Genomic DNA, 15572 nt, shown 5'->3' on the forward strand with positions numbered 1-15572 from the left:
ATATATTGATCGCTATCGGGACATGGTGAGGATTTACAAAAATGTAGTTAAAGTGTCTAAAAAAATTACTAAGCCTACCTTGAAGTCCTTGAAAGTGAGCACTGCAATTTTATAATTAATGTGACATTTAACAGGGACTCACAGGGTTGATGTGGAGGCTGCAGGAAGCGTCTGCTTGTCCCCAGAGATAGTGGGACAGGTCTCTAAGATCCCCACTGTTTGCACACGCTCTCAGCAGGTCTGACTTGTCTCCACAGACTCTATATTATTCCTCATCTGTTTAAATTAACTGCATAGAGAGCTAAAAATAAAATTCCATATTTATCTCCTCACATTCTCGCTGTTACATTTGCTCACCTCCGGCCCCTCTGGGATCAGGACTGAAATCACTGTTATTTGAATGTAAATCCAATCTCCTCCAAGTGTGAATCTATTTGATTTTATAGCCGGTGCAGAACATAATGTAATAGGAAGCTGAACATTACAATGTTATCTTTGCTATTCTTCTCAGGGCCCGATGTGATGATGTGAGTTATCTTTTCTTACTGCGATGGAGCTGAACGATGGACCTCGCCTCTGCTACCAGGAAGTTCTGTGTATACACCAAATTAAAACTTCTCCGTGCTGAAAAGTTAAGTTGAGGAGAGGAGCTGGAGTCTTACTTGAAAAGAGCACACGTGATAATGCCCGCAGCAAAACAAACCAGGTCAGATTTAATACTCTTACTGAGTGATAAACCAAGATTAAACGCTATCGCCTCAATCTTTCAGTAATTGTCTGAGGTGTTACATACAAGGAAGAGGCACTTTGATGTGGTTCAGTGAGTTTATGGTTCCTCCTCTGCTATTGTTTCTCTGTTACTGCTTGGGTTACAGTATATAAGAGAGCAAATTAGCCCGTCACAGAGCGGTGTTGGGTTGCCAGATCTGGTCTGTATTTGTTAATGCACGCTGAAGCGTCTCGTCCTCACACTCATCTTTCAGAGAACCAGAGATCAACAGTCGTTTACAGGTGTACGATTCGCCGCTGAAATCGCTTTTCAACACGCCCTCTCGCTCCCACACGTGCCATCCCGTTCACATGTACACGGCCCACACGTGCACACAGTGTACTGAGTGAAGACAAACACGCTCTCACAGCCAGCACATACAACGCTGTATGCAGATGGAGTCCAGCGTGTGACCTTGGAGAATGGATTTGTAGGTTCACAGGAAGAATGAATAATTCACTGTGTTTTATAATAAGCCCTATTAGTGCCAGCGGCGATGATGAATGGCTCAGAGTGTTAATTGAATTAAATATAGATTTAAGTGTTACCGTGGGAGCTCGGTAGAAATGTGGTTGGAAAATTCATCAGCCTGAAAAGATTGTCCAGTAATATAAACACTTCAGAGGACATTTTATTGACTGATATTAATTTCCCGGAGACGTAACCATAATTACTACTTGTCTAACCTAAACCCAACGTTACCCTAACCTTAAACCATGTCCGTCCATCTAAATGTAATGAGAGCGAGAGAGTCCTTCTGCCTTTGACCTTGTGAGGTGAGTGAGGTGAGGTCAGTTCAGGTCAGTCAGGTGTAACAGAGACGGAGATGGGGTTGAAGCTGGGTTAGTCACCAGCTGTCAGTCAAACTGACCCACACTGGGTCTGAGTTTCAAAGGATTACCACTGTAATATGCTCCACACAGAATTTACATATTTGGTGAGAGTGTATTTAGTGCATCTCCAAACCTCCTTAATATCTCTGACGACATAACTGTGAAACTGTGATATACACTGCACTGATAAGGTAAGTGAACTCCCCATGTCCACATACATCTGGTTGTTAATTCTGCTTTGATGCATCATATGGTAATAGTAGGTATTTAGTAGTTTATATACTAAAACTATACTATATTATATACTATAAACTATATTATATACTATAGCATATAGTAAGAGATATAGCAGTAACTGTATGCCTCCTAGAAAAATGTCACTCTTATCTTCGTCTATTTAACAGTGGAGTCAGCAGAAATACGCAACTTAAGACATGGCAATAAAAGCTGAAAATGCCAATACTCTAATGTCAATATGTATAATACACTTTTAGGTCGGACTCATTGATAAAGTGAGAAATGTACATCAAATGTTCCTGCCTTAACCAGACTTTCATATGGGTTCATCTTGTTTCTTTTGTACAATATCTAAACACAACCCAGAAAACTGTAGAGGCGATGCAGCCCATACTGACCCACCGAATGTAACTGACACCAGAGTCCAGCACTCAGCAAAGCCTGACAGGCTCAGAGGCTGGTGTTACACTGAACAGCCTCCATTGTAGCGGTAAAGTGCTGTTTTGTCCTGAGTGACATTCGCTTCAGATCAGGTTGACAGACGGCCTTTAGTTGCCCTCTCTGCCTGGCGAATGGGTCATACGAGTCTGCCCTCCCGTGCACAAACGTTCGCAACATAATGAGACTCGAAATATAAGAAGGGATCTGATGGGCTCGACTCTTGTCTGGTCAAACTGAGGATCCTGGGATGCACACGCAGACGTACATTTCTGGTGCTAAGACAGGACACCTCCAACAACGCTAATTATCTCTGTTGTTATCCGATCCATGGCAGCATATGGAATGATGGATGTGTTGTGTACATGTGCCAGGGAGAAAAAGGTTTCTGTGTTTTTAAATGTCTGCGTGTGGTCAGCAGCGAGTCAGCATGTTCTGCTAGAGCTTGTAACCGATCTGCAGGTCTGCCCGGGCGAGCGGAGGGTCATGTAAGGTAAGACTACGACCTGAGAGGGGAGAGCCCAGCAGCACAGCACGGCCTGCTCAAACTGCAGATGTAATGCACAAGACGGAGCCTTCACGTAGTTCAAATAACATCTTTTACAAGCAAAAAAAAAAACATTTTCTGTTTTCTTCCAATAAAAGGCATCCCTGGGGTGCTTCTGGAGAAAGTGCATCTCATAATCCATGTTCATGATGTGTGATGGGCTTGTATACTTTGTTCTTGCTGTAAAGGTTGGAGAAAAACAAGCAGCTACTGCCAGAAAAAAAACAGCTTCCCCAAAGTCTAATGTACCATACAATGTTTTAATGAGAAAACACTGTATAAAGCAGCTGCCTAAAGGCTTGCAGGATGTAAACGATGACTGAAAGCTGATCTAAGTGGAAATACAATAGTGCTTGACCAAGGTGATAATCAAAAAGGCTGTTTCTGCTGAGTTAATGGGGTGCGTTCACAGAAAAGTGACCCGGTCTAGTCTCTTTCTGAAATGATGCTACCACGAGAAAAAGGATGAAACCAAAAAAGATGTTACCTGAAACTGAAAAAAAGTTTTTTCTGAGGTGAAACAAGATGAGTTGAATGAGTTGTGTTTGTGTTTCGTGTGTAAAGTCCACTCCCTCACCAGGTCTGTGTGCCTTGGGCGCGGCCATGTTCATGACCCGGCTGACATCCTGAGGTTTGGGCGGCGAAGCGGTAAAGCGGCAGATGCCCGACTCGGACGGCGTGCTGGAAGTCAGGCTGTCGGTGTAGTCGTTGGTCCCTGCTGTCATCTGCTCTGATGAGGTGTCAGAGATGAAGCACTCGGTAATGGTGAACTTGGCGTGGCGGAGCTGCTCCTCCATCTTTGCGTGCTCATAGGCTCTGGCCAGCTCCTCATAGGTGGAGGATGCGCTCTCTGTTGATACCATGCTGCTCCGTGCACGATCTGAGGGTTACAGGTCACACATTATGAGACACAGGCGTAAGTGTTGTTTTAGAAATACAGCATAGAGTGCAGTACTAGACTTTTTAAAAACATAGAAAGAAACAGAACTGTATTTAGTGGTATATGACCTCATTTTCTCATTATGAATTCATACTGTACAGTGATAGATTTAATAAAGAGTATGGAGAAAAAAAAAAAAAAGTGTGGGCTTAAGTTGGATTCACACCCTGGAAGCTTCAGCCAAGCATGCGCCCCAAACTTTCACTTTCAAATGAGAAAACTTTGGCCGAAAAGGTCATGTCACTAGAGTCATGCAGCCTTCACACTTGACAGTCTCACAAAAGCGACATGGTTTCTGTCACATCCCGCAACTTCCTAACATTAATTTAAAACAATAATTTCAAAAAGGATGTCACTAGAAAGCTGTGATGATCTCCCTGCTCCACTTTACCGGTGTCCTGTGAGGGGCTGACACTGTAGCTGTCGCTCTCCTTATCCACAGAGCCAGTGGCCCGTGGCGTGGGGAGTCTCCAGTCAGTGGTCAGGGTGTGCGAGGAGCTGGTGGGGTGTGGCCGGTTGAGGGTCCACTGGCTGGCATAGCGGCTCCGTGCTGCGGCAGGACCGGCTTTGGCAGTGCGTCTGGCAGTGGGATCTAGTGAGAAGAGCATATTGTTTGTGAGGAGGGGAAATAAACACTCCATCTATTTTTATTAAATCAATGTGAATCAAAGCCATCTGACACAACATTAAACAGCTCTTTAGTTTGCCTGGAATATTCTGCTTTGATTCGACAGCAAACTCAATTTTACATTCATGAAATTCTTATACTAAGAGTTTATATGTTAAAATATTTAGAATTATTCCACTTAATATGGGATCTGAAGCTTCTGTTCTGTGAATAAATAGATATTAGTGCCTGAATCAAACATTTAATCAGTACCTCATTAATAAGCATACTGAGAGAGTGACTGTGTATCTGAAATTTGATATTACATAGAGCATTATTTTAAATTTGTCTGTAAAGAGAACTCTATACGCCACTCTGTACGCCACTCTTTACGCCACTCTGTACGCCACTCTGTACGCCACTCTGTACGCCACTGTGTACGCCACTGTGTACGCCACTGTGTACGCCACTGTGTACGCCACTGTGTACGCCACTGTGTACGCCACTGTGTCACGCATCGTACGCCACTGTGTACGCCACTCTGTACGCCACTGTGTACGCCACTGTGTACGCCACTGTGTACGCCACTGTGTACGCCATTTGTACGCCACTGTGTACGCCACTGTGTGCCGCTCTGTACGTCACTCTCTACGCCACTCTGTACGCCATTCTTTGCAGACTACACATGACACAAGCTCTGTTTTGGTCTTATTGGTCTCGTTGGTCCCAATAATCTGTAGACCAGTCAGGTGAGTCAGACCAGTTTTTAATAGAAAAGGGGAATAAGAGACTATTTCTAAATTACTCAAAAGTCAATGAAAAGACATTATTGTTTAGCGATGGAATCAAACAAAGAAAAACGAGCCCACAAGGACAAATTTGCCTCCAGCAGCGGGGTCTAAACATGGAATAAACATGAATTTAAGAATTTCCTTCTTGTCTGTTGCATGACAAAGTTAATGTTGAATTTTTCTTCTGTAACCCAGAACTACATGATTTGTAGCAGAAGTAAGGGTTATATATGTTTCCCTGCTGTGTTGCTGTGTTGCTTCCACCCCTCTCTGTGAACACTGAACACTACAATCTCACCGGGCCAGGCAGCAACATTATCATCAATCTTAAGCTCCAACTGTCTCTACACAGACACACAGATAGTATTATATTCAGCCTGGACCCAGACAGGCTGCTGTTGTATGCACCACTGGGCTACAGCAGAGAAAGAGCCTTTAGAAAATGCTCTGGGTTGGAGCTGCACAGAGAAGAATGGTGCAGGTAATTGTAGTAGGTCAGACAGTAATTCCATCAGCGATGATGGAGGGATGAAGTGATGGAGGTGTTTGTCTAACAGCAGCAGGGAAAAAAGGGACCGAGTCAGCAAATGGAAGTCTTGCCCCACTGGCCAGGTTAAATGAACCAATCACATGACTGTCTGCTTGTGTGTAAATGCATGTGTGTGTGTGATTGTGATGAATGTTAGTGTTTGTGTATGTAAGTGTGTGTGTGTTTCACCTTGTTTTTATAACATTACCAATTAAAACCAAACTAACTGTATAAAACCACACTTCAACATCAGTGTGATAAAGAAGAAATACCTAGAATGAACCATCTTCGAAAACAATTCATTTGAAATGCACTTTGACTTTTTAATTTGGTCCACATCCCATCCACTGACATGGAGGAGGCGGGATTTATTTACCATCTTTAAATAGTGTATGGTGGGGTACATATGATGATAACAGATATGAATCACATCTAAAAAGTATAATATATTAATGGAAGAAAGCAGGTTTTTTTTTCTGGTGATATTTGATTTTTAAACTGATATTTTATATTTTGTGCTGCATGTCGATAAGTATTAAAACAAAAAAGATTTAACATTACTAATTGGAGAGAAGATAGGAGAAAAAAGTGGTGTACAATACATGCATTGTCTGCATAAAAGTAATTTTAGTAAACCACACTGTGTGTGTTTGTGTGTGTGTGTGTGTGTGTGTGTGTGTGTGTGTGTGTGTGTGTGTGTCTTTGTGTGCACAATCAGGTGAGGACATGTCAAGAAGCAGCAGGGAGATCGCTACTCTTCATCAGTTCTGCTTCAGTGGAGCTCAAACACTAGAGGCCGAGAGTTCGCTCTGCAGCACGTCTGCTGGGTCTTTGTAATCTCACTGCTGGAAAGAGGCTCACATAGTGTATGATAGCAGTCTGTGGTTTTTCTATTAGCCCTGCATGTTATTCAAATACATGTACAGTGTATTTGATTTATGCTGCTGAGACAAATATCCGTTTTTTACAGTGTCATTCAACAGTACAAGATTCATGACTGAGTAACCAAATATCACACAATTAACATTATTATTAGTAACACACGACTAGTTTAATAACAATATTAGTATTGAAAGAAGTAAATGTTGAGCACTGACGGTGGTGGGACTCACTGGTTCCAGGCCTGGCATCGGACACGTCCACCAGTGGCCCGGTGGCCTGGGACAGAGACTGGTAGTGGACCGTGTGGGTCACCGTGGAGGATTTCTGCTTATTCGTCTCCCCGAAGTCATTGTCTGTCAACAGCACGGTGGACCTGTCATCTATGGGACAAACAGCAGAAAGAAACAAAATGATGTAAGGAAAGGAAAGGAGGGAAGAAAGAGACAGTGACAAAAAACTAGACTGTCTGTGGCTCTCAGTAGAGCACATACTTCTAAAAATAAGGAAAATATTAAAAATACTGGATCTGGCCCATAATCTGCATCCACACCAAAACACATGAGTTCTTCTCAGGCCAGTTCCCCAGAACCTCCACTTAGTGTGGTGGAAATCGATTTTGTAATGTTTGCGTAATCCTAAAACCTGATCAGGTCATCTTTTAAGAAATTCTCTCACGGCGTTATTGGGATATTGTGTTCACAAGAATTGGACGTATGGACTGACAACCCTGAAAACATAATGTCTACGGCCACTGGCTGTCGCTGGTATGGAGGCATAACAACAAACCGACTTGGGGGGAAAACATAACCTCTTCGTTGGATGAAGCTATTATATCAGTCATGGCTGAATCATTATGAGTGAATGATTAGCACAGGGTCTTGTTTGAAGTGTCTTACCGATTGTCTCCATGGTGTCCCTCTCCTCGATCAGGAGCTGGGCTCTGGGGATGTCGATGTGCATTCTTAACGTCTGCTGCTGCTTGTTCACTGTGTCTGGCGTCCGCGTGTTTTTACTGAGCAGATTCATGAGGAAGAATTCATTAGTTTTCATGATTTTCTTTTTTCATTGTATCGCACAAATGCTAATTCAGTCCCATTTAAGTTGATAAGTAGCTGTAAGGAGGCAGGAGGAACAGTGTATCCTGTGTGCAATATATTTGATTTTTACTGATAGCTACTGCGACTCCAGGCTAAAGTGTGATTTATGTCTGGTGCTTAAAGGAAAGCAACGAGCATAAATTAAAATTAAGCATACATACCTCATCAGCATTTCTGCCAGGCTCTTGGCATCTGTGAAGTCAGCAAAGAGGTTGTTAATACCATAATAGTTCTGTCTCAGTTGATAAGCTACAGCTGTACATTCACTGACAACTCCTCTTACAAAGAGGCAATGACAGTTCGTCAGGAGAGTTGGAAGCAAGAGCGTGGAGGTGTTTGACCTGAAGAGACAAACACCGAACTGGTTCAGATGCATGAAACTGTAAATAAACTGATGTTCATTTGTCTGCATGCCTGTAGGCGTGTTGACGTGCACGTTAGTCTAAAGTGTAGGTGTGTCAAGATGTGCGCATACATTCGTGCTCTGGGAGTTAATCATGTGTACACAATACATGAAAACATAATGTTGGTGAACCTCTGGAAAAAAATTTTCCAGATACAGTGAATGTGGTGAGTCCATCGCCTGTCGTTTGATGTCAAATTAGCCTCTGATGTCAACGCTGTCAATATGTCAATATGTTGTGGCTTCCAGTGTAGACAACAGATTTCTGTGCCAAGAGTCCGTCTGTTGTTCGTCTCACGCTATTTACAGTCTGATTTGTTTCTTTTATCAACAAGTCGAATGTTTCTCCAAACAAAACACAACATTGATTCTTCTTGTAGGTGTTCTAGGTTCAGACCATATTTTGGATAATCTCTGTTAATAATTATCCTCATATGAATTCAGATTAATTCAAAAGCAATGGTCATCATGGGCCCCAATATCTTGTCCCTCGCCTACAGATTCTGCATATTCACATCCTGAATGTGTTAACAGACATTGATACAAAATGAACTATAATCTACAACTCACCTCTGAGTCTCTTGAGCCTCTGCTCCCTTCGCCTCCTCTTTAGCACCATGAGCATGATGAAGACCAGCACGACCACCACCAGAATAGAGGTGATGGTCACCACCATCTTCAGACCTCCGCTGCCTGACATGTTGTCTGAGATGGGATCTCCTGTCTTCAGCAAGGGAGGGATGGTACCTACAAGGGAAAAAAATACATCAGTATTAAAAATGACACCAAGAACCTCATTCAAATATATTTTTTATGTACTTTATGCTTTATGTAAAAAATTGTTCAGATCCACAAGACTCTAATGAAATGTAGGACCAAATAATGATGTGCAACACCTAAATAACAATGTAGAAAAACAAAGATGCATATAAGTTTTTGTGTGCAGGCTCTAGAACCAGGTCTACAAATCCCATAATAACATTTAATGTCTCTGTGTGTTGCATTTCTTACCTATATTAGCAGACTGTAATAAAACTACAAACAAAACCAACATGGAAGCAATTACAAACACTGGTCAGAATTTACCTGAATATGGATACCTACTGTCTCTGTCTGTAGATTGTGAGATAACGTGCTGTTTCGAGGGTTATTCTCTACTAAGCTACTTCAACTTATCTTATTATGAGGAAGTATAAGTAATTATCAAGTTATTAAGTATCCATCATACATGACTCAGGTCTTTTAATTGAATTTATTTCAGTCTAAAAAATGTCTTAAACTGCAGAAACCCTGAATCTAAGTTTCCACTTCACCTGACCCTAAAACTTGCAAACACCACAGAGATGGCTCCCAGATGCTCAGTGCAAAAACCTAACCCAGCTTTTATTGATTCTTATGTTGTCAGCAGAAACAGGCTCTCTAACTGCTTTGGAATTTGTGGAAGTTCCCTCATGCCTGCCTTTTCATTACATTCAACATTAAAATATAATTTCATTTCCTCGGTCAGTAGAGTAGAAAAGCCCGTTGGGGCAGTGGGTTTATAGGAGACTGAATATATGCTGTCTCCTGGGCTATAGAACCTCTGTCTAACTAACTGTAGCGTCCACACACACACACACACACACACACACACACACACACACACACACACACACACACACACACACACACGCACGCACGCACGCACGCACGCACACGCACACACACACACATTGACAGGCAGCTTACACGTCTCAGCAAAAACCCTTCAAAGGAAATTAATGAATAGTCTGGAGTGCAGAGCTCTCACCACCTCCTCTCCTCCTCTACAGCTTATATGTTTCCTTTGTGTGTGATTGACACACTCTGTAGCCTGTGGCAAATAAAGCAACATCATGGCCCGCGGAGAATCTCAAGTCCCAGTTTTCTCCCTCAACTGAGCCGTCAGTATACCTGTCAATTTGTTCAAAGGCTTACACCACGGTATGATTTCAATAATCTTAAAGCTCATAATGTACTGTCAGCAGAACTGCTGAATAGCACTGGAAGCTTCAACACCGGTGTCCCAAAGTTTTGAAGTAAATGGTGTGAAATCGTTTGAGCTGTTGTTGCTTTTGTTATTAGCAAGAGCTGTGTTTAATTTCTCACTTCAACAGTGTTGTGACGTAACAAAGTACATTTACTTCATTACTATACTTAAGTACATTTGTCATGTATCTGTACTTTACTTAAGTGGATTAATTTTCAGGTAATTTTCACTTTTACTCCACTACATGTATCAGCAAATATCTGTACTTTCTACTCTGCTACATTTTTACAATGCATTGTGTTACATGTTCACATGTTCACATGATCTGATCATGATCATGATCTGATCTGATCCAATCAGAGCTGGCACTTAACATTAGACCCCACCTCCTGCAGCAGCAACAGCAGAAGCACTGGTGAAGAAACACCTGAAGCGGAATTTAGAAGAAGCTCTGCCAAGATTTTGTCATTTGATACTATCCATGACCGTATACCGTATAAAAGACATATACAAGTTTGTACTATTCTTGTATTAAACAAAATATACAGTAAATGATGTAGTTGTATTTGGGAATAAGTTATAAAGTATTTTTATTTTTAATAATTAAAGTATATTTAAAAGGAAGTGCTTAATTACTTTTACTCATAGACAAGTTATTGTGGTACTTTTACTTTATTTATTTATTTATTTTGTATTAATTTGTACTTTTACTTCAGTAAAGTGTTTGAGTATATCATGCACCATTGGCCCTCTACTGTAACCCTGTGTCACAACACCTTGAATGAGATGGGACATAAAACAACTCCAAACTTATGTCATTGGTCTTTACAATTGTTGGGGTCATGTTTGGCTACACTTTCAGTTTGAAGGCACAATTTTTACATAATCAGTGTCATAGTCATTCGCTCCTGATCCTGAACAATACTATTCTACCCTGATCCCATGGATTTTGATATGTGTGCAGCTCTGAGGGAAACAGTTTTATCCAAACTCACTTCCGTCAGCATTGAGAGTAGCAAAGATGTTCCTCTTCTCTGATGAGCCGGCGCTGTTTGTGACCTTCATCTGCAGCTCGTACCAGGTCGCCTCCTGCAAGTCGTACAGGATGTAGCTCTTGGTCAGTGATGTGCGCTGGGCCGTGGTCCAGGTGGACGAGTCCACCGCTCGGTACTCCAGTATGAAGGAGGTGATCGGACAGCCGCCGTTGTTCCAGCCGACCAGGTTGAGCCTGGCCCTGGTGGAGTTGATGCTGGTGAAGAGTTCATGTTCTTTGGCAAACTGGGGTTCTGAGGAAGAGGTCGACACAAGAGAAAAGCTCGAAACTCCGGAACATGATACAGACATGATCATGTAACAGTTCAAGATCACAAACTTTCAAAGTCAACTAAAACAATATCTTCTAAAGGCGCATACAAGTAAAATGACTGTGAATAGATTTTTTTAAACTCTGAATTTTTCTATATTTTGTGGGTTTTGGATGAGTTTTGAGATTTTGGGAGTTGTTTGGATAAATTTAATTAATTCTACATCTAGAGTTAATAAACACAAACTGTAATATAGTTATAGGAACATGACTCCCAAATGCAGCTGGGCTGAATCATCTCACACAATATAATGAGTCGTAATGGCAGCACTGCATTGGGATTGTATTATCACAATGAAGGTCTCTAGTGTGTCACTTCCTACCTTTCCCATGGGTCTTCGCTTCGATGATCTCACTGATGCGCCCTGGTCCCACTGCATTCTGGGCCGTCAGGGTGAATTTGTACCAGGTGCCACACTTGAGGTTTTCCAGACGGTACGAACGCTCGCTGGGACTGATGGGAAAACTGCCCCACTGCTCGCTGTTGTCTTCTGAATACTGCAGGATGTAGCCTGGGGAGGGGAGCGGAGAGGGTGAGAGGAGAAAAACATGAGTGGAGGCAGATCCGAAAAGTAACTATTCCAATTTCATTAACATATTAACTTTATGTGTGTTTCCTGTTGTTCAATGTGTTCGGATGAAAAGTTTATACACAGAGCTCTGTCTCAAGATAAAGAGAAACACACTGGTCATTTAAGATGTCAGACACGGCTTATTATGCTCAACTCAATATTCAGCAGAGCTAAGCCAGTGTTGAGTCTGTTTTTAACTACAGCAGTTTTTTATATTTAAAAGTGATTAACAATGAGAGGAGAACTGGTTCATTGATCCAATCAGAACAGGCAGATTAAATTAGACCCCCTCCTGCAGCAGCAGCACGGTTTTGGAAGAGGCCAAGTATCATATTTCTGACTTTTAAATACCATTCTGATCAAAATCAGAGTGGTGGTAATAATGAGAGCAGATTTTTTTTTTTCAAAATATTTATTCCAGTTTTGTAGGACTGCATTATCTGAATGTATAGCGTGAAATTGTCTGAAGAGCAAAAACCATCTCACATCAGCTCAAGTCAACCAACCAAGATAACAACTTAAAGTTGAATAAATGCTTTAAAAACTCTGACTTTCATTGAACTTCATATCTGAACAGTAGAAAAGTAACTCATTGAAATTAATCACACTCTTTTACAGCTGCTCACAACATTACAGTCATTAGTTTTACTTATAAGTAATGAATACAGTCTTTGACCTGTTGGTGGCTCTTCATGAAAAGCCAGGGATCCCTAAATTAAGATACCATGCATTTCATGGCAGTTCATCTAATCTAGTTATAGTTATCTGGACAAAGTGTTGGAGTGAGAGTCGGCACCAACCTCCACAGAGCAAGCTGCAAGCCTGGCTAAAAATAGTAAACCACAAGCTGAGGTGTGTGTGTGTGTGTGTGTGTGTGTGTGTGTGTGTGTGTGTGTGTGTGTGTGTGTGTGTGTGTGTGTGTGTGTGTGTGTGTGTGTGTGTGTGTGTGTGTGTGTGTGTGTGTGTGTGTGTGTGTGTGTGTGTATGTGTATGTGTGTGTTTGTGTGTTTTGCTGATGGATGATGCTGTGAGCAGGGAAGACAAACAAATATCACAGAGAAGCTATCGTGGACAGCTTTAATAGTGACTACAACTCTGAAGACAGGAGCCTCGGCCGTGATTGGAAGCAATGATAAATCACCACAAATAGTCTGACTGTGATTGTGCTTCCTGTAAGATGGAGCACTTTAATCTTCCACTTAAACACACCTAATCTTCACCGCTGCTTTTTAATCTGCCTTTTAGGAGCTGAATATTCGACCTCACCAGTGGATAATGAGAAACAGGAACAAGTACAGGGATGTTAGCGTGAAGGAGGAGGTGACATTGGTTATAACAGGCATCTGAGGGGAGGTGATTGTTTCTATATGAAGGATAATGTATGGAGTTACATACATGTGCACAGCATATTTGTGCATGTGTACATCCCATACAGCTGGAATGGCACTGTCCATTGTCTCAAATCAATTTGTTTTATGTGTGTGTGCATGTTGTTCTTTGGTTGTGAGGACAATTTTTGGTTCAAAACCATGATTGTGAAAACATTGTGGCTGGTCCTCAGAACTTGTTGGAGGGCTAAGACATGGTTATAGGGTATACATTAGAATCAGGTGTACAGTATGTTATGGTTAGGATATAAGTTAGGGCTAGGTATTTAGTTGTGATCATAGACTCTATATAAAGATAGACAACACGTCTCCACTTCCTCCCACGATCCAGAAAAGAAGCTTAAACGAAGATTAAACACGAACCGTGGAATTTTGTTCATTTTGAGCAAGAGTTAGTCATTATGAGTCAGACTCAGTTGTCAATCATGACGTAAAGTTGCCCAGGCGGGGTTTATGACCTATACTGCAGCCAGCCTTTAGGAGGCGAGTGAGATGCTTAGGCTTCAGTTTTGGTAGCTGTCATGTCGTCCATCTTTGTATACAGTCTATGGTTGTGATGTTTATGGTAGGGGTAAGGGGCTAGGGATTACATACAGATACATTTGTTAATGAGTGTCCTCATAACTAGACAAAGACAACAGTGTGTGTGTGTGTGTGTGTGTGTGTGTGTGTGTGTCACTCTCACCTCTGATTGAACTCCCTCCGTTGTCTCCAGGTATCCATGACAATGTGATTGATGTGGTGGTCGTCTTGGTAACAGTGAGGCGAGGCTGGTCAGGAGGGACTGTGGATACGAGGACAAACAAAGATAGTATTTGTGTTAAATTGCCTCGATCTCCCGGCCCAGATTGAAAACCTCAGTTTTAAGAGGCAATACGGAACTTTCTTTCAGATCACACTCTCGGCCAAACTGGCACTACATTCTTTAATAGCTTTTGGACCACAGTGGAACTTTCTCTTGTGGAGTCAGAGAATGCAACATAATGAGTGTGTGTGACGTAAGGTCAATGTTTGGATTGGTCCTCTCAGGGAAGTTATCCATATGCTACGCTCTCTCCGAGACATAATGACTTTATTACTCTTTCCTGAATTAAGACTTCTCTAAAATGTTTCTTTTCTGTTTTATTTTTGTCTTGTTTCATTGTCTGCCTCACTGTGCAGTGCCTCTATGCTGCGACTACTTGCCTTGGACCTGTAGATTAAGTGTGATCTCATCTGACCCCCAGTTGTTGCTGGCCACACAGCTGTAGTTGCCAGAATCCTCTGCTTTCACTGTGCGGATGAGGAAGCTGCCGTTGCCATGGACACTGCGACGGCCGTCCACCAGGACAGGGGTAGGAGTCCCATTGGTGCTGGAGAAAAGAAATGAAAAGTAGCTTAGACATTTCTACAGATAACAAAATGCTGCATATTCAGAGTATCCCTGATAGTGTTATATCATATCTGTGCTGAGCAGCAGCACTTTCACTTACTTTCCCTTCAGCCACTTGATGGTAGGGGGAGGGTCTCCGACAGCCTTGCATGGCAGAACGATATCTTTCATCCAGGGAGTCGTCACTGTCCCATTGAAGGTCAGAATCCTGGAGGGAGCTAAAATCCACACAAACACATAAACTTTATGAGTGGTCTGAATGGATGAAGCTTTTGTCAGAAAAGTAAGAAACAAGTTTTCAATTGTCCAAATAAAAAAATATTCCTTATGGTTTTTTAGATTTTTTCCCCCAATTAGGTGTCATATTCATATTGTGCCAAATATCCCAATACAAAATCTCAATGGTACAAAGATGTTGTTTGTTTCATGAAGTTCTCATATGCTAATATGACCAATTATGCTTTGAATGATGATCAACCGTAGAAAACAATGTGAATATAAAATATATGAAAGGATATTGTTCGCCCAGCTGTTTACCTTTGGCCAGAGGCTCCACTGTGATCTTCTCACTGTTGTTGCCATGACCGGCAGCAGTCACAGCCACCACCCAGATACTGTACTGTCGGTTCCGAGCCAAGTTTGGGATCCTGTAGAAATACGCATCTGGAGACGCCTCGAACTCACTCATCACCTGTAAAGTTTAGAGAGAGGAGAGATTAATGTATCATTGGGCAACAGCTTTGTCCCGAGTGTAGAAATGCAGCTGTGAACAAAAAAGCAGGCATATTTTCAGCAA

The 15572-nt window shown here is 41.9% G+C and overlaps 1 protein-coding gene across 2 annotated transcripts in view; it reads right to left on the reverse strand.

Annotated features, from left to right (window-relative positions):
• The window catches only part of dscamb (Down syndrome cell adhesion molecule b), a 119905-nt gene that overhangs the window by 2199 nt on the left and 102134 nt on the right, over positions 1-15572 (reverse strand). Inside the window, exons 21-32 of one of the 2 annotated variants that reach the window (XM_035155262.2) lie at positions 15314-15467; positions 14877-14994; positions 14590-14756; positions 14090-14188; positions 11768-11956; positions 11077-11367; positions 8644-8820; positions 7832-7862; positions 7470-7585; positions 6804-6953; positions 4156-4356; positions 3402-3704 (exon numbers count right to left, since the gene is read on the reverse strand). In XM_035155262.2, coding sequence (XP_035011153.2) covers positions 3402-3704; positions 4156-4356; positions 6804-6953; positions 7470-7585; positions 7832-7862; positions 8644-8820; positions 11077-11367; positions 11768-11956; positions 14090-14188; positions 14590-14756; positions 14877-14994; positions 15314-15467 — 1996 coding nt within the window. Of the gene's footprint in view, positions 1-3401; positions 3705-4155; positions 4357-6788; positions 6954-7469; positions 7586-7831; positions 7863-8643; positions 8821-11076; positions 11368-11767; positions 11957-14089; positions 14189-14589; positions 14757-14876; positions 14995-15313; positions 15468-15572 lie in introns of both variants that reach the window. The other variant, XM_035155260.2, reaches the window with a different exon arrangement.

This window comes from Hippoglossus stenolepis, chromosome 4 (assembly GCF_022539355.2).
Source record: "Hippoglossus stenolepis isolate QCI-W04-F060 chromosome 4, HSTE1.2, whole genome shotgun sequence".
Lineage (NCBI taxonomy): Eukaryota > Metazoa > Chordata > Actinopteri > Pleuronectiformes > Pleuronectidae > Hippoglossus > Hippoglossus stenolepis.